Source organism: Microcebus murinus, chromosome 13 (assembly GCF_040939455.1).
Source record: "Microcebus murinus isolate Inina chromosome 13, M.murinus_Inina_mat1.0, whole genome shotgun sequence".
NCBI classification, from domain to species: Eukaryota; Metazoa; Chordata; class Mammalia; order Primates; family Cheirogaleidae; genus Microcebus; species Microcebus murinus.
This window is the reverse complement of record NC_134116.1, coordinates 81345920-81371089: the sequence shown is the minus strand read 5'-3', so window position 1 is coordinate 81371089 and position 25170 is coordinate 81345920. Positions and strand designations below refer to the sequence as shown.

Below are 25170 nucleotides of genomic sequence, written 5' to 3'. Positions count from 1 at the left end.
GCCACCGCGCCCGGCCAGAGATTGACTATTATACAAATGTTTAAAAACTCATTTTCTCCCAAAGGAAACACCACTGAAATAACACATATTTTTGGAGTTAGAACTGAATTTGAATCTTAGTTGTTATGCTTTCTGAGCACTTCCTCTACCCTTTAGTAGAAAAATTGGGAATATAACTAGTTCTTATAAGGTTTGCTGGGATAACTAAATTCATTTAAACAAATATTGTCTATAGATTCCACTTCCTGTAAACCCTTGTAATTTCAGTTCTCTAATTACCAAATCCAAAAGTGTGCTCTATTTCAAATTTGTAATACAATCTATAACAAGAAAAAAGTCAGGTGAACAGAAAATCATAGGAAATCCTTTAAAAATAACATTATAAGAAAAATTAAAATGGTTGTGAATTACAATCAATTACTACTCATCCTTCTCTAAAATACTCTCTTCCCTTGCTTCCAAGACACAGCTGTCCCGTCCTGTCCCATGAACGCTCCCTCCCTCTCAGTCTTTTCTGATTCCTTCTGATCTTCCTAACCTCTGTACATTTGAGTACTCCAGGGTTCAGGGTCTAGTGATGTAATGTTATAAACACCCTTGATAGCACATATCTAAAATGTCTTTATTAATAAAATCTTACTGCAAAAATATAGATAGGACAAAGATTTGTTAGCACAAAAAAGTGACTATAGTCAACAATAAGTTGACACATATTTTAAAATAACTAAGAGAGCGGAACTGAAATGTTCCTAACACAAAGAAATGATCAATGCCTATGGTGATGAATTCCCAAATTACCGACTTAAGTAATACACATTGTATATGCTTGTATCAAAACATCACATGTACCCTATATATATAACTATTATATAACCATAAAAATCTAAGATACATTTATAAATAAATTTTAAAAAATAAAATCTTACTTATGATACTGTTGCGTTTTCTGCATCAGCTTCTCTGGCAAGCCATCTTCATCATCAAACTGCTCCATGGGCTCCACAATGACTGGACGAGGGGTCCTGGATAGGAATAAAAGAAGAATTCTTAATAAGAATTAATGTAGTGTCCAGAATTAATATCCTGCTAGAAATTTTTTATAATAATAAAGATATAGGGCCTGGCACGGTGGCTCACGCCTGTAATCCTAGCACTCTGGGAGGCCGAGGTGGGCGGATTGCTTGAGGTCAGGAGTTCAAAACCAGCCTGAGCAAGAGCTAGACCCCATCTCTACTATAAATAGAAAGACATTAATTGGCCAACTAATAATATATGTAGAAAAAATTAGCCAGGCATGGTGGCGCATGCCTGTAGTCCCAGCTACTTGGGAGGCTGAGGCCAGAGGATTGCTTGAGCCCAGGAGTTTGAGGTTGCAGTGAGCTAGGCTGACGCCATGGCACTCACTCTAGCCTGGGCAACAAAGTGAGACTCTGTCATTCATTCATTCATTCATTCATTCATAAATAAATAAATAAATAAATAAATAAATACACTTGGAAATGTCTCACTTTAGGAAAATGTCTCAGAAATACCATACGTACTCATAAAATCAGTCAATAAACATTTGCTGAGCCAGACATAGGTGAATGTCAAAGCAAGAAAAAGATGAGTAAATAAAGCATAATTATGAACCAGCATAACCACTATAGTCAACTTTTACAAAATACAATGAAAAAGAACGCCCTCATTTTTATGTATGTAGCCATCATTGTCCATATGTCCCACCACCTCAACCAACTGATCTCTGCCTGCCTCCTAGTCTCCTTGTGTCTATGACTACTGCCTTAAAAATTCTTCAAAAACATTAAAACCAAAAATGAGACCTAAAAGATGTCAGTCAAGCAAAAGTGAAGGAGGGCAGGCAGAGGACACTAGATATTGGAGGAGAAAGTTGGGAGGAGAGGGAAGAGATAAGAGAGGATGATCAAAGATATGACTAGAAAACCTTTATTATTTTCTTAAATAGGAGGAAGAGTTCATGGAGAGGGAGGAGTAAAAAGAATGGATGAGATACTGGTATTAAAATTTTCTTTGCTGTAAGTTCACCACATAAGCTGCATTAAAATCTATTTATACTGCCTTCAAACCAGTGATGCTGGCCAGGCGGGGTGGTTCACACCTGTAATCCTAGCACTCTGGGAGGCTGAGGCAGGAGGATTGCTCAAGGTAAGGAGTTCAAAACCACCCTGAAGGCCAGGCGCGGTAGCTCCCGCCTGTAATCCTAGCTCTCTGGAAGGCCAAGGCGGGCGGATTGCTCAAGGTCAGGAGTTCGAAACCAGCCTGAGCAAGAGCGAGACCCCATCTCTACTATAAATAGAAAGAAATTAATTGGCCAACTAATATATACAAAAAATTAGCCAGGCATGGTGGGGCGAATGCCTGTAGTCCCAGCTACTTGGGAGGCTGAGGCAGGAGGATTGCTTGAACCAGGAGTTTGAGGTTGCTGTGAGCTAGGCTGACGCCATGGCACTCAGTCTAGCCTGGGCAACAAAGTGAGACTCTGTCTCAAAAAAAAAAAAAACACCCTGAAAAAGAGTGAGAACCCCGTCTCTACTAAAAATACAAAGAAATTAATTGGTCAACTAAAACATATATATATAGAAAAAATTAGCCAGGCATGGTGGCGCGTGCCTGTAGTCCCAGTTGCTTGGGAGGCTGAGACTGAAAGATTGCTTGAGCTCAGGAGTTTGAGGTTGCTGTGAGCTAGGCTGACGCCACAACACTCTAGCCTGAGCAACACAGTGAGACTCTGTCTCAAAAAACAAAACAACCCCCCTCCAAAAAAAACAAAAAACAAACAAACAAAAACCAGTGATGCTTCATTCAGAGAGAAATAAGTGAACTTATTTAAGTTATTTAACTTAAGTGAACTTAACTAGAAGAGCTAGAGAAATGAAGGGGGCTTTCTAGATTCCAAAAGCTTTTCTTTACACATAAATTTCCAGAGATTAACATGAACTTTAGACCCTAGACCATAGGAAAAGACATAAAGTGATTGTTTAAAAATTATTACTAAGCTACTACAGATATTTTAAAAGCAGGAACAGAATATCATGGGGTGGTGAAATGATATTATAGAAACTTCAGATAAACTGAGTTGGAATCCAAAAGAAAAGGGATTTGGGGTGTGGTACTCATAAGGGTACCCAAAGGGGCCCAGGGCCAAAATTAAAGTGTATTATACGGACCATTCACCCACTGGAAGCCATGGCAGCACCACAAACATCAGAATAGTAATAGAACCAGATAAGAACTAAATCTGAGTAGAGACCACCAAACAAATGAGCACACCCCTCCAATAACACAAGGCCACTCCACCTCAAAGAAAATCCAGAAAAAGGGACTCAAGAAGGAAAATAAACTAAGCTGATCATCTGTCTCTCAGAACATGACAAACTTATAGGGAATTGATAAAATTACATGAAGCCAAGGGAAACGGTAAATAAAATTAAGAGAAAAATATGACATCTAGAGTATCGGGTATTTTATCTATAAATTTTAAACTTTCAATGTATGAATATGGGCCACTAGACAACTCTAATTAGGGGAGAGAGGAAATACAGCCTTCGGGGAGGGAACTTGTCTAATACATACAAATTTATACAATCTCCACCAAACCAGTCATCTTGTTTCTATAATTCCACGTCTAAAGAGACATGAAAAAGTGAGCAAAGAACAGTCATTTTCTTATACAACACAAAGGATGGAGGAACATGGGTATGTGTGGTATACAAAGGCAATGCTTAAAGAATTATGTCTTATTTTTTGTTTATTGGGACATATGCTAAATGTTGATATCTATGATTTCATTTTATGTACTATTTCCTATAGAAACTCCTTTTGACCATTTTCTCACCCATCCTGTTTGTTTCATGTTCATCTTTAGGTGCTAACAAAAGTCTGTCAAATCTAACAAATTTTGTTTACTATACAATTACTAAATTTATTCTTTTTACCAATGTAAGTACATATTATATACCAAAAAAAGACTAAAAGAAAACAAATTTAAGTGTTCAAACATGGTAAATCTGGAGTTACTGGAATTTTTTTCTCCCCATTTTGCCACCAAATCAATCATCAGTTTGGTTATAAACTTCAACAATGTCCCACTGTGGAAAATTTAAACAACATAGTAATTTTTGTAGAGGAAAGTCAGTCCCTTGAAAGCCTATCATATGGAGAGGAGCTCCACACATTTTCATGAATACCACGTCAGACTTTCTTTTCTGTCAATATACATATTAGTTTATCAAGTATGAAATGAATACTAAGTTTGACAGTTGATATCTCTGGCATTTCACTTTGACACTTTTGGGTTTTTATGTATGTGTGTCTGTGGGTGGGTGGGTGTGGGTGGGTGGGTGTGTGTGTGTGTGAAGGTACATCCTCATTCTTTCAAATGCACGTTTTGGCTTGTGATTATCTTCCAAATTTTTTGTTAAAGCAATTTTTGTGAAACCATGGATAAATCAAAAATTCATATTATTCTCAAATATGAGTTCTGTCATGGAACCAATATGGTGCAGACAGCTCGAAATATAAACTAAGTGTTTGGGAAAGATGTAGTTAATGAACACACAGTATATGAATCATTTGAGAAACTCCATTCTGGTGATTTTAATCTTGAAAATGAGCCATGGGCAACCTGAGACCAAGGTGGATAATGATGAGCTGAAAGGTATAGTGAAAGCAAATCCATCTCAACCTCACATGAATTAGCAGCAAGGCTAGACGTTACTACTGCAACAATATTGGACTATATGAAACAAACTGGCAAGATAAAGAAGCTAGGTAGATGGGTTTTACATGAATTAAATGAGTACCAAAAAAGAAATTGCCTTGAAGCTCGCCTTTCTTTGCTGTGACGACATAAAGGCAAACCATTTCTACACTGCATTGTTACATGTGATGGATAACAAATGGATTCTTTTTGACAATCTCACGGGTTCATGGATGGATAAAGATGAAATGTCAAAACACAGTCCAAAACCAAATATTCATCAAAAAAAGCTAATGGTGTGTGTTTGGTGATCCAGCACTAGTATTAGTCACTACAGCTTCATGAAACTTGATCAATCCATTACAGCAGATGTCTACCACAACCAACTGGATGAAACGATGAGGATGCTTGTGATTGAGCAGTTGAGACAGAGACAGGCCGATCCTCTTCTAAGACAATGCTCGACCACAAGTCACACAAACAATGCTGCTCAAACAGAAGATGGACTTGCTTTTGTCTTCTACTGTATTCACCAGACCTTGCACCAACTGACTACCACTTCTTCCAGGCTTTGGACCACGTCTTACAAGGAAAAATATTCAATTCTCAACAAGCTGCGAAAACACCTTTTGCGATTTCATTGCTTTCCAGGCTTCTTTGCTGCTGGCCTAAACAAGCTACTGTTAAGATGCCAACACTATGCTGATAGTTTAGGCTAATACTTTAATCGTACTACTTGTTGTTTGAGATATAATGAACTACACTTTTGATTCAAAATCAGACATTTCATATTAACAGATCTAATACAAACAATGTGGATTATGGTGAACATACCTCTTTGAAATTATGCTTCCTTCTGGGAGTCTGAATTTTTGGTAATTGCCAGATAAGTATGTTGTGACTGACACCAATCCCCCCCCACACACACACAAACGAACAAACAAAAAAAACCCTGGACTCCTAGGCTCAGATGACATACCATACGTGTTGTCTCAATTCACTGCTGAATGAATTAAGTATGTCCTGTGTGACTCTAATGGGAGAGGGACTCTTGGAAGCTTGCACCTAGTTTCCTCTAGCCTACCCCAAGCAACTTTCTCCTTTGCTGATTTTTCATCTTATCTTTTCACTGTAATAAATTTTAGCTGGAGTACGACTATATGCTGAAGGCTGCTAAGTCCTTATTGTGATCCACAGAACATGGAGGTGGTCTGGGAGCCCCCATGATACGCCCATGCGCACACTAACCAAGTATAACTTCTGTTGACCTTTTCACTTTTTTTGTTTTTTGAGACAGAGTCTCACTCTGTTGCCCCAGCTAGTCAGCCTAGCTCACAGCAACCTCAAATTCCTGAGCTCAAGTAATCCTTCTTCCTCAGCCTCCTGAGTTGCTGAGACTACAGGCATGCATCACCACGCTGGGCTAATTTTTTCTATTTTTGGTAGAGACGAGGTCTCACTCTTGCTCAGGCTGGTCTGGAACTCCTGAGCTCAATCGATCTGCCCACCTCAGCCTCCCAGAGTACTAGGATTACAGGCATGAGCCACCATACCCAGCCTCCAGTCTTTTTTTATAATCACTTCATTAACACATTATTAGGAACATAGCACACATCTAGTTTTACATCCTTTCTCTTTCTGCTTGCTCAATGAAAGTTTTATGTTCTAAAAAATAAAAATTTAAGAGTTGTTACGCAGCACATGTGCATAGCAGAATGCCCTGCCAATTTAGAGTTGTAATTTATTTGTATTTTTATTGAGATATAATTCATGTACCACAAAATTCCCCCTTGTAAACTATGTAAGTCAGTGGTTCTTTAGTGTGTACAATCATCAAAATCTAAATCCAGAACATTTTCATCACCCCCAAAAGAAATTCTGAACCCATTAGCAGTTAACTACCTGTAAGTTCCCCTGCCCTGAGCCTCTGGAAACCACTAGTCTACTTTTAGTCTCTATGGTATATCTTCCTTTTTAAAAAATACTATTACTATGAGTGTTGCATTCTCCAGTGTCATGTAACATTCTTTGGGAAATAATTACATAGTAATCCATAGTAAGTATACTTTTGACCAATTACATATTAATTTTAAATTGTCCAAAATTTTATCAGAAGTGATAAACCAGAAATAAAGTGATACACCAGAACTGCAAGTCAAATTATTTACTTAAAATATATATCCATTATATTAATGAATCAAAGAATCTTAAGGTTTTATAGGGCTGGTGATGCTGAGGGTGGTCTCAAATTCCTATTCTCAAGCCATCCCATCAACTTCAGCATCCCAAAGTGCTGGGATTACAGCCATGAGCCACTGCCCAGCACAAAAATCTTAAGGTTTTAATACTTAGTAGCTAAATCCCTTCCAGAAACAAAATAATCACTTTTCATTAGCACTAGGAGCTATAAAAACACTCATGTGGCTTCATTTTTATTCCCTGGGTATTTTTAAATCTTTGCCAATACAATAGTTTCTTTGAAGTTTTGCTTTGTCTTTTTTTGTTTGTTTGTTTGTTTGTTTGTTTGTTTGAGACAGAGTCTCACTCTGTTGCCTGGACTAGAATGCTGTGGCGTCAGCCTAGCTCACAGCAACCTCCTGGGCTCAAGCAATCCTTCTGCCTCAGCCTCCAGAGTAGCTGGGACTACAGGCACGAGCCACATTGCCTGGCTAATTTTTTGTATATATTTTTAGTTGGTCAATTAATTTCTTTCTCTTTGTAGTAGAGACGGGGTCTCGCCCTTGCTCAGCCTGGTTTCGAACTCCTGAACTCGAGTAATCAGCCTGCCTCAGCCTTCCAGAGTGCTAGGATTACAGGCGTGAGCCACGGAGCCCAGCCTATTTTTTAAAAATTTTTTAATACTTTTTTCATATTTTTTAGCTTTCTCTTTTAGCAGCACCTGTTTCATGCACAGTCTGAGTTTTAAGTGTTCCAATGTGGTAGCCACCACCATCCAGGGGGGGTCATCATCCTGGCCAAGACCTCCATGGTGGCTGTGAGTCAAGTCTACTGGGGGAATGCCAGACCATTCCTTGCAAGGTGACTAGCCGCTGTGGCTCTGTGTTGTTTTGCCTCATCTCTACCCCCAGAGACACTGCCACTGTCTGGGCCCCTATGGTCAAGAAGCTTCTGCTGATGGCCAGTATTACAACTGCTACACGTTGGCCAGGAACTGGACTGACACCCCGGGCAACTTCACCAAAGTCACCTTTGATGCATCTCCAAGATCTACAGCTACCTCACCCCTAATCTCAGATAAGAAATGTGTTCATCAAGTCTCCCTATCAGGAATTCACAGACCATTTCGTAAAGACACACACCAGAATCATGCGCAAAGAACCCAGGGCTCTAGCTGTAGCCATTACATAGCATTTTTTTTTTTTTTTTTTTTTTTTTGAGATAGAGTCTCGCTTTCTTGCCCAGGCTAGAGTGAGTGCCGTGGTGTCAGCCTAGCTCACAGCAACCTCAAACTCCTGGGCTCAAGCCATCCTCCTGCCTCAGCCTCCCAAGTAGCTGGGACTACAGGCATGCGCCACCATGCCCGGCTGATTTTTATATTATATATATTAGTTGGCCAATTAATTTCTTTCTATTTTTATGGTAGAGACGGGGTCTCACTCAGGCTGGTTTTGAACTCCTGACCTTGAGCAATCCACCCGCCTCAGCCTCCCAGAGTGCTAGGATTACAGGCGTGAGCCACCGCGCCCGGCTCAGCTACATAGCATTTTTAGACAAGAAATATAATGAATTAAGCATGTTGTAAAAAGAAATCTATGTTGGTGAGAATTCAACAAGTAAAAGAAAAAAAAAAAAATAAAAAAAAAAAAAAAAAAAAAGAAATCTATAACCAGAAAACAAAGGGTGACCAAATATTAAATACTACAGTGTTTATCAATACTTTACCTATTATAATAATAAAGGGAAAAACTCTAAATGCCTACCCATAGAGGAACAGGTAAATCAGGCATAATTATAAAGAAATACTATACAGAATCTTTAATGACATGAGAAATAAACCACAAGAAAAACTTCACTTTATAAAAAGGATACTAATTAATAAGGAAAAATTCTTGGGTTTATCAAAAAGCAATCATCCTAAAGTTAATAAAACAGGTAGTGATATAAAGGGGGAAAAGTCTCAAACATCTAGCAGTGTTCTCTCCCAGAAAGCTACAATAAGAAAGCTAACAGTAAAAACTCTCAAAAGCCTAAGAAGAAAACAAATCCAAATTGAAAGACATTCTGCAAAACAAGTATCCTGGACTCTTCAAAAATGCCAAAGTCATGACACTAACATTTCTGTCATATGAGGAACTATTCTAGATAAAAGAAAATTAAGACATGATAATGAAATTTAATGTGTGATTCTTCATTGATGACTAGATTGAAAAAAACAGCTATAAAGGGTATATTACTGGCAGTGGGGGAAATTTAAATATGGACTATATGTCAGATAACAGTATTGAATGCAAATTTCCTCATGTGACAACTGTAATGTGGCTATATAAGACAATCTTAAGAGATATATGTCAGATACCATATTCAGAGATAAAGTATGCCAATTATAGCTGACTCAAATGATACACCAAAATTTGTGTATATATAGCGTGAAAAAAAGGTGGCAAAATGCTAACAATTAACACATGTGGGTAGAGGGTATGGGTGTTAAACTAATACTACTGCTACACTTTGCCCGGAGGCTGCACTGCCACCTGGGCAACTTTGCCAGGGAATGAGGCACACCAGCAAAGAGCCACAGCAACCAGTCACCTCGCAAGAAATGGTACAGAGTTTGCTGATTCCCCTAGTAGCCTTGCTGCACAGCAACCATGGAGAGCTTGGCCAAGATAACGCCCTGGATGGTGGTGGCTGCCACATTGGAACACTTAATACTATTAGATTAATACTGAAACCAATATGAAAACTGTATGATGGCCAAGTGGCTAACAGTATTCAGCTGAGAAAATAAGGCCATACAAGCCATATCCCTCCCTTGCTAGACATATACAGGCTTTACACTATTCTACATTAAAATGCACTATTTAAGTTAATTTTAAGGGTTGTTTTAAAGGGAAAATTTACTTTCTTAAATGAAACTGAAACATATTTTTCTGTTTTTGTGGCAACAACCCCAACATTTTTAGAATACCAGTTGGAAAATGGTAAAAAACAGATCACTCTCTCTTCATTTAACTCAACATGCAATAATCTTTATTTTTTTTTTATTTTTTATTTTTTTTTGAGACAGAGTCTTGCTTTGTTACCCAGGCTAGAGTGAGTGCCATGGCGTCAGCCTAGCTCACAGCAACCTCAAACTCCTGGCTCAAGCAATCCTCCTGCCTCAGCCTCCCGAGTAGCTGGAACTACAGGCATGCGCCACCATGCCGGCTAATTTTTTCTAAATATATTATTTGGCCAATTAATTTCTTTCTATTTATAGTAGAGATGGGGTCTTGCTCTTGCTCAAGCTGGTTTCCAACTCCTGACCTTGAGCAATCCGCCCGCCTTGGCCTCCCAGAGTGCTAGGATTACAGGCGTGAGCCACCGCGCCCGGCCTGCAATAATAATCTTTGAAAGAAAAAAAAAGCAGCTGCAGCTAGAGAGAAAATAATTTCACTATGTGAATGCTTATCATTATGCCTACGCAATTTCTATGTAGCTCTAGAGTGTGAGCATTTCTAATGCTCTAGTGTGATTCTAATGTTTAAAGATGTGGGTATAGCATTGTCATCATAGAGGAAAGTTCAATTTTCCTATTCTTTCCCATTTGTCTGCCTCTTTTTTAATGTCAAAATAGCATAAAAATGTAATTTACACACACTTTTGCATATTATGTTCATAATACATACTGTATAACGCTATTTACTCAAAACCACGTAGAGTATACAGCATTTTACAGCAACTTGACCTTCAAACAACACAGAGGTTAGAGGCATCAACCTCCTGCACAGTCAAAAATCCACTTATCACTTTTGACTCCCCTAAAATTTAACTAACAGCCTACTGTTGACCAGGAGCCTTACCAATAACAAACAGTTGACTGGGGCCGGGTGCAGTGGCTCACGCCTGTAATCCTAGCTCTTGGGAGGCTGAGACGGGCGGATTGCTCAAGGTCAGGAGTTCAAAACCAGCCTGAGCAAGAGCAAGACCCGTCTCTACTATAAATAGAAAGAAATTAATTGGCCAACTGATATATATATAAAAAAAATTAGCCGGGCATGGTGGCGCATGCCTGTAGTCCCAGCTACTCGGGAGGCTGAGGCAGAAGGATCGCTCGAGCCCAGGAGTTTGAGGTTGCTGTGAGCTAGGCTAACGCCACGGCACTCACTCTAGCCTGGGCAACAAAGTGAGACTCTGTCTCAAAAAAAAAAAAAAAAAAAACAATAGGCCGGGCGCTGTGGCTCACGCCTGTAATCCTAGCTCTTGGGAGGCCGAGGCGGGCGGATTGCTCAAGGTCAGGAGTTCAAAACCAGCCTGAGCAAGAGCGAGACCCCGTCTCTACTATAAATAGAAAGAAATCAATTGGCCAACTGATATATATATATATAAATTAGCCGGGCATGGTGGCGCATGCCTGTAGTCCCAGCTACCCGGGAGGCTGAGGCAGAAGGATCACTCGAGCCCAGGAGTTTGAGGTTGCTGTGAGCTAGGCTGATGCCACGGCACTCACTCTAGCCTGGGCAACAAAGCGAGACTCTGTCTCAAAAAAAAAAAAAAAAAAAAAAAAAAAAAAAAAAACACAAACAGTTGACTGGCACATATTTTGTTATGTTAATATGTATTTTATGCTGTATTCTTACAATAAAGTAAGCTATAGAAAAGAAAATGTTATTAATAAAATCATAAAAAAGAAAAAGTGTATTTGTTATTCATTAAATGGAAGCAGGTCAACAGAAAGGTCTTCATCTTCATCATCTTCACGTTGAGGAGGCTGAGGAGGATGAAGAAGAGAAGTTGGTCTTGCTGTCTCAGGGGTGACAGAGGCAGAAGAGGCAGGGAAGTAGAAGAGGCAGGCACACTCGGTAAAACTGTCTCTGGAAAAACTCTTAAAAGTAGACCCTCGCAGTTCAAGCCAGTGTTGATGCAAGGGTCAACTGTATTTTCAAGAGAAATTTTGATTATACAAAACAGTTACATTTAGCCAGGCGCGGTGGCTCACGCCTATAATCCTAGCACTCTGGGAGGCCGAGGCAGGAAGATTGCTTAGAGTCAAGAGTTTGAGACCAGCCTGAGCAAAAGTGAGATCTCATCTCTACCAAAAATAGAATAAATTAAGAGAAACAAAAAAATATGTGAGTAAACAATAAAATAGCCAGCCTAAGTGATAGGAAGGGAAAAAAACAGAATGCTATCATAGAGAATAACAGAGGGAATCCACTTGAGATAAGGCCATCAGGGAAATTCTCTCCATGAGGTAACATTTCAGCTGGGATGACTATGCATAACAGCAGGGAAAAGAACACCTGGAGTTCCATGAGCAAGTTTATCTAACAAGCAACAAAGTTCCTGAGCAAGGAGAGTCTGCTGGCTAATAAACCATTCCACTGAGACCACAACAAAAAAAGCAAGGAATTTGGCATCATGCTAAACTATTACAACTAATGCAACTTACTACAACTTAATAGCCGTACAACCATAAGCAAGTAACATCTCTGAGGCAATTTTCGCATCTGAAAAATGGAACAAATAATAACCAAATTTGCTGCAGAAATCCAAGAGAACATGATTTGTGCATTCCTTCAAAATTGTCTTTAGGCTGGGCACGGTGGCTCACGCCTGTAATCCTAGCACTCTGGGAGGCTGAGGCGGGAGGACTGCTCGAGGTCAGGAGTTCGAAACCAGCATGAAGCAAGAGCAAAACCCCATCTCTACTATAAATAGGAAAAAATCAATTGGCCAACTAATATATATATAGAAAAATTAGCCGGGCATGGTGGCACATGCCTGTAGTCCAAGCTTGAGCCCAGGAGTTTGAGGTTGCTGCGAGCTAGGCTGATGCCATGGCACTCAACTCTAGCCTGGGCAACAAAGAGACTCTGTCTCAAAAAAAAAAAAAAAAAAAAAATTGTCTTTAAATTATTTAAAACCACCTATAAGAAATGGTTAAATATTTACCAAGCCTAGCTATGACTTTAAAAAACACCAATTTTCCCCCCACAATATAACCACCACCAATTAATCAAAGCTTTCAATGTAAAAAAATAATCACATAAATAATCACATGCCTTGACTATTAGTTTAGTTTCTTCATGAAATAATTATCACAAGTATACAGTGTGGCAAAGGATTATTAGAAGACAGGTGCTGAAATTATATTATTGAACAAGATAAATCCCTGACCTCATGGAGCTTACATTCTACTTGCAGAGAAAGACATATGAATTAAAACAGTAAGTGCTAGGAAGAAAACTAAATTAGGGAATAAGTCATCAGTGACAATGCAGAGAGGATGGCTATTTTAAGATAGAATAGTCAACTTTTGGAGAAGATAACATTTTTAACAAAGTGTGAATAAAATGGAAAAAACTTTCAACAATCTGGAGAGAGAGCATTCTCTCAGCACAAGTAACAAGACCAAAGTGAAAAAAGTTGGCTACGTTGTAAAACAGCAGATGTAGCTTGAGTTCAGTTTTAGTATGAATGCTTAAGAGTTAAAAACAAATGAAAAAGGTTTTACAAATCACCAAACTAAGCTCCATGGGGCCAGAAAACAAATTTTTTTATTTCAATACCCTAAACAATATCTGAATGATCTCAACCAATATCTGACAGCACCACACGATAAGGAAATTCAAAGAGCCTAACTAGTCAAAAAAATTTTGAAGACAGTTGGATGATTTATACTACCTGATTTCAAAACTTATGATAAATCAGGTAATTATGTAAGTGCAGTTTGGGAATAGACATACCAATTAATGAAATGAGAGTGTAGAGTTTTTTCCCCAAATTTATGACAAAGGTGCAAAGGTAACAAAGGGGGAAATCATAATCTTTTCAATTAATAGTGCTGAAACATGCAATTGCTTTGTGTAATCTAAAAAAAAAAAAAAAAAAAAGTGCTGAAACAACTGGAGATCTACATGAAGAAAAAGGAATTCTTAATTCACATCATATTCAAAATATATGATAGGTATAAATATAAAAGCTATAAATTTTTAAAGAAAACATGAGAAAAGCTTTGCAATCTTAGGATAGGCAAACAACACATAAGGGCATATAAAGCACAAACCATAAAAAAATTGATCACAACTGGACTTCACAAAATATAAAAACCTCTGCTCTTTGAAGGTCACTATGATGAGAATTAAAAAGCAAGCCACAGACTAGAAGAAATATTCATAATACAGACATGTACCTAGATTTAATAATTCAGTAAGAAGACAAACCACTTAATTAAATGGGCAAAAAACTTTAGACAAAAAATATATAATTGGCCAAAATGCACATGAAAATATGCTTACCACTAGTCATCAGGAAAATAAAATTTACACCACAATGAGATTCCCCTACACCAACTATAGTATCTAATATACTAAAAACACCAAGTGTTATTTTATGGAGCAACAAGAAGCCTCTCATTCATTGCTATGGGAATGTTAAGTGATACAACCACTTTGGAAAACACTTTGGCAGTTTCTTAGAGAGCTGAACATACAGCAATTTACCTCTAAATATTTACCCAAGTCACTTGAAAGCATAATGTTCACAAGAAGCCTTGTAGATAAATGTTCACAGTAGCTTTATTCACAATGGCCAATACTTAGACACAATTCAAACTTCCACCCACATATCACTGGACAAACTATTGTTATGTTCATACAATGAAAAATGAGTTAGCCATAAAAAGCAACAAAATACTGAATACACCATATGAATGGAATGTCATCAACATTATGCTAAGCAAGAAAAGCTCGACATGGAAGAGTACATACTATATGATTTCATTTTTTTTTTTTTTGAGACAGGGTCTCACTTTGTTGCCCAGGCTAGAGTGAGTGACATGGCGTCAGCCTAGCTCACAGCAACCTCAAACTCCTGAGCCCAAGCCATCCTCCTGCCTCAGCCTCCCAAGTAGCTGGGACTACAGGCTCATGCAACCATGCCTGGCTAATTTTTTCTATATATATTAGAGTTGGCCAATTAATTTCTTTCTATTTTTAGTAGAGACAGAGTCTCACTCTTACTCAGGCTAGTTTCGAACTCCTGACCTCAAGCAATCCACCCACCTTGGCCTCCCAGAGTGCTAGGATTACAGGGGTGAGCCACCAAGCCAGGCCCCAAGATGCTTTTTTTTTTTTTTTTTTTTTGAGACAGAGTCTCGCTTGTTGCCCAGGCTAGAGTGAGTGCCGTGGCATCAGCCTAGCTCACAGCAACCTCAAACTCCTGGGCTCAAGCAATCCTGCTGCCTCAGCCTCCCGAGTAGCTGGGACTACAGGCATGCGCCACCATGCCTGGCTAATTTTTATATATATATATTAGTTGGCCAATTAATTTCTTTTTATTTATAGTAGAGACGGGGTCTCGCTCTTGCTCAGGCTGGTTTCGAACTCCTGACCTTGAGCAATCCGCCCGCCTCAGCCTCCCAAAGTGCTAGGATTACAGGCGTGAGCCACCGCGCCCGGCTAAGATGCTTTTTAATATATGTAAATTATGCCTCTATAAAGTTGACCAAAATTTCTTAAAGAGTTACTTTAAGTTAATAAGATTTTGCTTTGCATATAGACATTCAGTAAGCTAAATGAAAATCATAATATAAAATATTCCTGAGATCCAACTATGAAACAGTACACTGATGTTTAAAGAAAGTACGTAACTTCTGATTCCTATCAGTACAGAAAATTTCCTTATTTATATTCATTGAAGATTACTCAACACCTACTTAACATATATCAATATGAATTGCAAACAAAGACAGAATTCCAGGACAGAAAGAAGCCCACAAGTAACTGGATAGAAGAAGGACAAGATATTTAAAACTTACGTTGTTAGCAGGAATGCCCCATCACCACATCTTTCAAGAGCCTTTCGAGCAGGAGGTTTTGCTGCAAATTCTACAAAACCTTTTCCTGTAGCTCTACCACGATCATCCACAACCACAACAGCTTTCTCTACTGGGCCAAACTGGGAAAATGCTTGCTCTAGAAGCTCATTGGAAACAACCGGAGAAAGGTTCTTTACAGTTAGAGCTGCTCCATGTGTAGCAAAACGAATTCGGAGAGGTCTGCTCTTCAAAATGGTGCCATCCAGCTCTGCTTTTGCAATTTCAGCCAGGGTTCTGGATTCCTTTTTAAGAAGAAAAACCAGTTTTTAAAGATAATGGTAACACAAAAAATTTACAACAGTGATTTGATTCTAGGGAAAACTGGATACTTTTAGAAAATAGCTGATAGGATCACTTTGGTTTTGTATCTTTTAACTTTGGTACAACAAGGTTTTTATTAACTATTCAAGATCATTTTAAACAAAAACAAAAAGTCCCAACCCTATTTTTGTTAAAAGTCATCACCTAATGATTAAATGCTCATAAACAAGTTACCAGCTGTTCAATATTCAAATCAACTGTATTAAAATCTAATATAGTAAAAGACATACTACTTTTTGAGAACAAGTGCCAGTTACCAGAAACTACTATTGAAAAAATTCTCTAAACTTTCCATGTTTCTGATATTTATATCTTAACATTCCACCTCCCATTGCCAGACAAATCTCCTTTCCTATTTACTTTTCTCTTTTGTATTATCTGTAAAAACTAAAAAATACATTTATCGTTTAATTACAATCAATTTTCCCTACACATTAAGATTTTGCATTGTCCACAAAGAACCCGATTTTGAAAGTTCCAGTAAGAAAGTTTTCACAAACTGCAACGAGTATCAGATTTGAGGATCTAAACTAAAAAGACAACCAAAAAAATAACTTATTGCATAAAAATGTCTTCCACTAAAAAAAGATACTTTGAAAAAAAATCCAGCTTCTAAATATAATAATGTTGTATAACTGACACTGATGAATTCACTACAAAGCACACAGGAAAATCTAGTAAAAGTAGATATTTTGTCCTGTAAGTGTAAACTCTTCACTGTTCAAATTTTTAAAAAATACGAAGGAGATGGAGTTTTTGAATAAGTATTGGAAAACTTAAAAATTTAGATTAAATGGGAGTAAAATATATAATTATTCTATTATTAGGAATTTAAGTAGTATCATCGAAGAACGTGGAAACCTCCAGAAGGCTGGGCGGCAAAACATTAGAAACTTAATTCAACACCGTCCCATTCTGCAGACTGGTGTTCCTCGAGTAGAGTTTGGGCACCTTGGCAGTTTAAGGTACATAGCGGGCTGCGCCGAGGTGAGAAGCGGTGGAGCCTTAAACGCACGCAAGTCCGGTTGAGAAGAAGGAGATGATCTGAATAATTATTTAAGAAGCAGGTCTGCTATCCAGTCCCTCACGTCCAGTAGCTTCTGTTCCAAAGTCAAACCCAATTTGTTTCCTTTACGACACAATCTTGCCTGGAAGAATTCTCGCCCCGGAACGCCGCCCCTCCCTCCCCACGACCTCAGTGGGGGGCGCAGGGGAACCCCGCAGCCCCCACCACGCGGGCAGGGCAGAGGGGCGCGCGCCGGCAGGCCCGCAGTCACCGCAAAGCAGAAACGCCGGCAACGCGGAAGCGCAGGAGGCCGCGGGCCGCGCGCCCGACACGGAACGCCACGGCGCCGAGCCGGGAAAGCGGCCAGCCCCGCACCGGGGGGACGCAGGGCCCGGGCGCCGCGGCTGACACAGGCCGCAGGACCACTCGGGGGCCCGGGCCCCCGGCCCGGCCCCGCCGACGGCTCCTTTGTTCGTCCCCTCGCGCGGGCGGCCCGACACTCACCAGGCGGATGAAGCCGAAGCCGCGGTCGCGGTTGATGAAGACCTCGCTGGGCTCGCCGTAGCGCTCGAAGAGCCTCTTGAAGTCCTCCTCGGTGATGTCGGTGGGCAGGTTCCCCACGAAGAGGCGGCAGCGCTGCGTGTACGTCTTCTCGCCCGGCTTGAGGAAGCTCTTGATGTCGATGGTGAAGCCCATCTCCTCGTCCGGGTGGTCCTCCGCGGGCGCGGGCTGCGCCGGGTCCCCCGCCAGCGCGAGCGCCATGGCCGCCGCCGCCGCCGGCTCGCTCTCGCCCGCCGCCGACTCGAGGGCGCGAAGGCGGGCCGGGTTTTTCTCAATGCGCACTTGCTTCAGGTTCCCTCTTAACATCATCTTAGGGAGTTCGCCTCGGACACCGGATACGGGCCGGCCTGTATACACGTACACGTCTCTACGTGTATCTTTGGAAACGGAGAAGAGTCGGAGACGGCAAGATAGGCGCGCCAGCAGCCCTGCCTCCCGCGACTCTCGCCCGCGGCAGCCGCACGTTCAAAATGGCGCTGCCACAGGCTGCAGTTGGAAGAAGAGACGCCAATGCAGGCCCCGCCCACCCGCAAAGGCCGGCGCCGGAGCGCCTGCGCATTCCGGGCGCCAACGGAACGCGTTGCGCAAGCGCACAACGTTGGAAGCCCAACTACTGGCCAGGCCTCTTCTTGGGAGGGAGAAATGCCCCTCCTATCCTCCTAAAATGTGTCTGTTGCATGTACTCTTGGGACAAATTATGTGATGTATGAAGAATTGTGTGAAAATACAATGATTTGGGGAACATCTTTACCCTTTTTAAGTATCGAGCTCAATTTTCAATGACTATGGGAAATTGAAAACATGCATCTTTTTTGTACGTTGCATTAGGTAACAAGACATTTCCCAGTAACTTAAAAACACTTTTACGTCTATTTCAAGACAAAAGTTTTTTTTTTTTTTGAGACAGTCTCACTTTGTTGCCCAGGCTAGAGTGAGTGCCTGTGGCGTCAGCCTAGCTCACAGCAACCTCAAACTCCTGGGCTCAAGCGATCCTTCTGCCTCAGCCTCCCGAGTAGCTGGGACTACAGGCATGTGCCACCATGCCCGGCTAATTTTTTTGTATATATATTAGTTGGCCAATTAATTTCTTTCTATATTTATAGTAGAGACGGGGTCTCGCTCTTGCTCAGGTTGGTTTCGAACTCCTGAACTCAAACGATCCGCCCTGCCTCCGCCTCCCAGAGAGCTAGGATTACAAGCGTGAGCCACCGCGCCCAGCCTCAAGACAAAAGTTTTATTATAATGCCTAATTAAACAGTCTAATTCTATGAAATAAATGTGTTGTCATAACTACTCCATTCCATCCCGTTGGGCTCCTAGCACATGGTAACTCCTCAATGAGTGTTAAAAAGAAATGAACTTAAAATCACTCTGCTAAACGGTTCAGCAGTTACAAAGTTAACGTTTTGCTTACTTTACAATAGCAATCCCATTCCTAAGTATTTATCCAAGTGGAATCAAAACATGTATTCACACAAAAACCTTATACAAATGTTTACAGGGGCTTTGTAATCAACAAAAACCAGTAACGACTCAAATGCCCTTTCACTGGTGAATAAAACAGTGGCATATCCATATCATACAATACTAGTCAACAATAAAAAAGAATAAATTACTAATACCAGTAGTATCACTATAACTCCAAAGGTTACATACTGTCTATATGACATTCTGGAGAAGGCAAAAACAGCTACAGAACACAGATCAGTAGTTGCCAGGAACTGGGGAGTGAGGAGGAGTTGACTACACAGGGACGCTGGGAGGTTTTTGGAATGTTGGAACTACATCTTGATTGTGGCAGTGACTACACAATTGTAGGCATATGTCAAAACTCAGTATATGCACTAAAAGGGTGAATAGTACTACATTTGTACATTAAACAAAAAATGTTAAGACTACCCCCCAAAATAAAAATAAAACACAATCAAAGCTAATCCCTATTTACCACAGTCACCACCCAAATTCTAATCCTGCAGATTCACATAAAGCTCTGTACATTCCTGAATCTGATCCAATTGCTCCCACCCCTCCCAGGTGCTCCAAAGCCTTCTACTGTACTGTGTCCTTGTAAATTCACTCTGTCATCAGCAAAATCCCCTACCCTTAACTTCTTCCTCCCTTACTTTCCTACTTTAACTGGAACATGGTTTCCCTCTGAGAATTGCTTCCCCTGCAGCCCTGTCTAGAAGGGAATGTGTTTTCTCCTACATCTCATGTGTCACAGGACTTGAGAGTAGATCACATGACATTTCTCCTTGATCCCTTCCAACTTCCAGACCATTTCCCCTCCTTCCTCTGACAAATATCCGATCTCCAAAAAACTCATGCCAATGCAAAGTCACCCTCACGTTCAATTTCCCTCCCTACTCTCCCTGAACGCTCTCTAAATTTGTTACCACAGGCCGGGGGAGGTGGCTCATGCCTGTAATCCTAGCACTCTGGGAGGCTGAGGCGGGCAGATCGCTTAAGGTTAGGAGTTCAAAACCAGCTGATCAAAAACGAGACCTTGTCTCTACTAAAAATAAAACGAAATTAATTGGCCAACTAAAATTATGTAAAAAAAATTAGCTGGGCATGGTGGCACATGCCTGTAGTCCCAGCTACTCGGGAGGCTGAGGCAGGAGGATTGCTTGAGCCCAGGAGTTTGAGGTTGCTGTGAGCTAGGCTGACGCCACGGCACTCTAGCCCAGGCGACAAAGTGAGACTCTGTCTCAAAAATAAATACATAAATAATTGATTAATTAAATAAATTTGTTACCACAAATATCAGGTGGGACCTCAGCACCTAGTTATTTCACTTGCCTACTTTCCTAAGCAACTGTTTCACATACACTATTTTCTCTCTTCTCAGACCAACACTCTTCCTCTGCCTCACTCATAGCTGATAATGTATTTTATTTCACTGTAAAAAAAAGATACAATTAGATAAAATGACCTCATCCTATCAGTACAGAATCTACCAGCCTACTCCTGCCTATAGCTGCCTGCTCTGCCTTCCTTCCTGTTACACTGAACAACCTGCCAATGCTCCACTCTAAGTCCAGCCCTCTCACTGTCCATGGAATGCCATCTTCTCGCCAAGTACTTTCCTTCGACACTACTCTAATCACCTTCCTGAATAATAAGTTTTGTTTTGTTTTGTTTTGTTTTGTTTTTTGAGACAGAGTCTCGCTTTGTTGCCCAGGCTAGAGTGAGTGCCATGGTGTCAGCCTAGCTCACAGCAACCTCAAACTCCTGGGCTTAAGTAATCCTGCTGCCTCAGCCTCCCGAGTAGCTGGGACTACAGGCATGCACCACCATGCCCGGCTAATTTTTTCTATATATATTAGTTGGCCAATTAATTTCTTTCTATTTATAGTAGAGATGGGGTCTCACACTTGCTCAGGCTGGTTTTGAACTCCTGACCTCAAGCAATCCACCCACCTCGGCCTCCCAGAGTGCTAGGATTACAGGCGTGAGCCACCGCGCCCAGCAATAAAAAGTTTTTTGATCTGTATTTGACTATTCTGCAAAACAAACTGCTGATCTTTCTTTTTAAAAAAAAAAAAAAAAGGAAATAAATGATCCTCTTTAGACCTCATGTTTTCCTTTGTCTACTATTTCTTTTCCTCTTTAAAAAAGAAAGAGCCAGGCCGGGCGCTGTGGCTCACGCCTGTAATCCTAGCTCTTGGGAGGCCGAGGCGGGCGGATTGCTCAAGGTCAGGAGTTCAAAACCAGCCTGAGCAAGAGCGAGACCCCGTCTCTACTATAAATAGAAAGAAATTAATTGGCCAACTGATATATATATAAAAAAATTAGCCGGGCATGGTGGCACATGCCTGTAGTCCCAGCTATTCGGGAGGCTGAGGCAGAAGGATCACTCAAGCCCAGGAGATTGAGGTTGCTGTGAGCTAGGCTGACGCCACGGCACTCACTCTAGCCTGGACAACAAAGTGAGACTCTGTCTCAAAAAAAAAAAAAAAAAAAGAAAGAGCCAGTCATGGTGGTGCATGTCTATAGTCCCAGCTACTGGGAAGGCAGGAGTCCAAGGCCAGTCTGGGCAACATGGCAAGACCCTGTCTCTAAAAAAATAGAAAGAAAAAAGAAAGAGAAGTGTTTTCACTTTATGTCTCCACTTGGTCATCACCTATTTCCTCCTTAAATCACACTAATGAGATTTCTACTGCCATCATTCCATTCTTCTGAAACCTCTCTTGTCACAGTCAGCAACGTCCTCCACTTCGTCAGACCCCACTGTCAGGTCTCCGCCCTTGCTCTACGCAACTTTTCACCAGCACTCAACATTGTAGAACTGTGCCTCGGTTTTGTCATCTATGAACTGGACTACCTACTTGACAGAGTCAGTAAATGCTTAATTAATTAAAGTCCTTGGAAAATTTTCTGGCATCATAAATGTTAGGTGGTGCTGTTATTATTGATCACTTTCCTTCCCCCTTCCTAAAACACTGTTCCTTCTCTGGTACTGTCACACTCTCTTGCGTTCTTTCCTCCTCACTGGCCCCTCCTCGGTCCTCTGTCCTGACTTCGGTGTGTTGGAGAACCACAAGCCTCCGTCCCCCTCTCTTCTTCAGCTACACTCATTTCCTGGTGAGACCTCACACAGCAGGTGCCCCAGATGTGTTGTGAGAAATAAAAAAGTCCTAAGCACCCCTACAAAGGGACTCTAGAGAAACCTGAAAACCTGAAAACCCAGCCATGATGGCCTGGGAGGCTGGACATGCCTCATTATTCCTTCCCTCACTCACTGCTGTTAGGCTTTCTTCTCCAAGAGTTAAACGGAAACCTCTGGAAAGCCTTTCATTTCATTTCATGTTTCAATTGGCAGTTACAGTAGGTTCTCTAAGTCTCGGCACTACTAACGCTTTGAGCCAGATGTTTTTTTGTTGTGAGGGAATGTTTAGCAGCACCCCTGATTCTTCAGTTGACAAGAGTCGTGGCTGACACCCCTATAACAAAATATAGATCAACAAAAGAAAAGCATAACAAACTTATTTAGCAAAGTTGTACATGACATAGAAGCCTTCAGAAATAAAGACCCAGGGAAAGATGTATATTTCTATGCTAAGTCTAATGAAAGAAGTGCATAGTTATGCAGAAATGTGACTAAACAAAAAGGTATATGACCTAATGGTAATAAATCAGGCGGGAGCTCAACAAGGCCTTTTTGCCCAGGTTCTTCTTGGCCTCTCTGTGTAGCATTCCTTTCCTCTAGGTATGAGGAAGGAGGTATGTCACTTATGGGTCCTATGACCTACTTTGAGAGGAGGTAAGTCACAGGTTGACCTTTCTAGATTATATGGCCTGCTTTGAGGGACAAAGTGGATACAGGAGTTTGGCAGAAGGTCAGAGGGTGACTTTCTCTGCCTCTTTCAGCTCAAAAGTACCCAGCATGCCAAGGAGCCAAGCTCAAGGGTAGTGTGGTCTGAGCCCAGAAAGCTGCTCTTGGCTCTGGCAAAACAAAACAATACAAAAATACTCTTTGGGGAAATGTGGGAGATTCCCCCAAAGTTTAGGATCTAGGGCCGGGCCCGGAGGCTCACGCCTGTAATCCTAGCACTCTGGGAGGCCAAGGCGCGCGGATTACTCGAGGTCAGGAGTTCGAAACCAGCCTGAGCAAGAGCGAGACCCTGTCTCTACTAAAAAATAGAAAGAAATTAATTGGTCAACTAATATATATAGAAAAAATTAGCTGGGCATGGTGGTGCATGCCTGTAGTCCCAGCTACTCGGGAGGCTGAGGCAGGAGGATTGTGTGAGCCCAGGAGTTTGAGGTTGCTGTGAGCTAGGCTGACGCCACGGCACTCACTCTAGCCTGGGCAGCAAAGTGAGACTCTGTCTCAAAAAAATAAATTAAAAAAAAAAAAAAAGTTCAGGATCTAGATTCTGTGAAAGAAAAAGTTATTACTGGTCATTACAAGATGAAGACAGAGAGACTGCCCTGCCACTAAAAAAAGAAAAATCTATTCAATGATACTTGTTGAAGAGACTTTTATTCAGGTCCATCAAGATAGATATAGATTCTGTATTTCTGTTCACGTTAAGAAGAAGAAAAAAAAAAAAAAGATAGGTATAGGGACCACTGCACTGGGGTCTTTTGGGCTAAATTCTGAATAAAACAAGGGCAAATGAGAATTTATTTATGTATTCATTTTATTTTTTGAGACAGAGTCTCACTTTGTTGCCCAGGCTAGAGTGAGTGCCCTGGTGTCAGCTTAGCTCACAGCAACCTCAAACTCCTGGGCTCAGTAGCTGGGAATACAGGCATGCACCACCATGCCAGGCTAACTTTTTATATATATTTTTAGTTAGCCAATTAATTTCTTTCTATTTTTAGTAGAGACGGGGTCTTGCTCTTGCTCAGGCTGGTTTCGATCTCCTGACCTTGAGCTATCCGCCCACCTCGGTCTCCCAGAGTGCTAGGATTACAGGTGTGAGCCACCTTGCCCAGCTTTATGTATTCATTTTATTTTTTTTTTTATTTTTATTTTTTTTTTTTTTGAGACAGAGTCTCGCTTTGTTGCCTAGGCTAGAGTGAGTGCCATGGCGTCAGCCTAGCTCACAGCAACCTCAAACTCCTGGGCTCAAGTAATCCTTCTGCCTCAGCCTCCCAAGTAGCTGGGACTACAGGCATGAGCCACCATGCCCGGCTAATTTTTTCTATATATATTAGTTGGCCAATTAGTTTCTTTCTATTTATAGTAGAGACGGGGTCTCGCTCTTGCTCAGGCTGGTTTCGAACTCCCGACCTCGAGCAATCCGCCCGCCTCGGCCTCCCAGAGAGCTAGGATTACAGGCGTGAGCCACCGCGCCCGGCCCTATGTATTCATTTTAAAGGCAGGGTCTTGCTCTGTGCTGGAGTGCAGTGACACAATCATAGCGCATGGCAACCTCAACCTCCTGGGCTCAAGCAATCCTCTTGCCTCAACTTCTTGGGTAGCTAGGACTTATGAACCACCATGCCTGGCCAATTTTTAAAAAATTTTTTTATAGATATGGGGTCTCATTATGTTGCCCAGGCTGGTCACAAACTCCTGGCCTCAAGCTAGCCTCCTGCCTCAGCCTCCCAAAGTGCTGGGATTGTAGGTGTAAGCCACCACACCCAGCTGCAAGTGGGAATTTATTGCCAAGGTACAGTTAATGGATAGAAAATTATTAATAGGAAGTATCAGGGGGGCCGGGCGCTGTGGCTCACGCCTGTAATCCTAGCTCTTGGGAGGCCGAGGCGGGCGGATTGCTCAAGGTCAGGAGTTCAAAACCAGCCTGAGCAAGAGCGAGACCCCGTCTCTACTATAAATAGAAAGAAATCAATTGGCCAACTGATATATATATAAAAAAAAAAAAAATTAGCCGGGCATGGTGGCACATGCCTGTAGTCCCAGCTACCAGGGAGGCTGAGGCAGAAGGATTGCTCGAGCCCAGGAGTTTGAGGTTGCTGTGAGCTAGGCTGACGCCACGGCACTCACTCTAGCCTGGGCAACAAAGCGAGACTCTGTCTCAAAAAAAAAAAAAAAAAAAAAAAAAA

General features: G+C 41.2%; 1 protein-coding gene across 7 annotated transcripts in view; it reads right to left on the bottom strand.

Moving 5' to 3' along the window:
• The window catches only part of PSPC1 (paraspeckle component 1), an 86034-nt gene extending 67622 nt beyond the window's left edge, over positions 1-18412 (bottom strand). For 6 of the 7 annotated variants that reach the window (XR_012922504.1, XR_012922506.1, XR_012922507.1 and 3 more), the window contains exons 1-3: positions 17593-18412; positions 15702-16003; positions 927-1022 (exon numbers count right to left, since the gene is read on the bottom strand). Coding sequence is in view for 2 of the 7 variants with exons in the window: in XM_076009569.1 (XP_075865684.1) it covers positions 927-1022; positions 15702-16003; positions 17593-17958 (764 nt within the window). In the remaining 5 variants the exon portion in view is untranslated. The remainder of the gene's footprint in view (positions 1-926; positions 1023-15701; positions 16004-17592) is intronic. The other variant, XM_012778618.3, reaches the window with a different exon arrangement.
• Positions 18413-25170: the final 6758 nt, after the last annotated feature.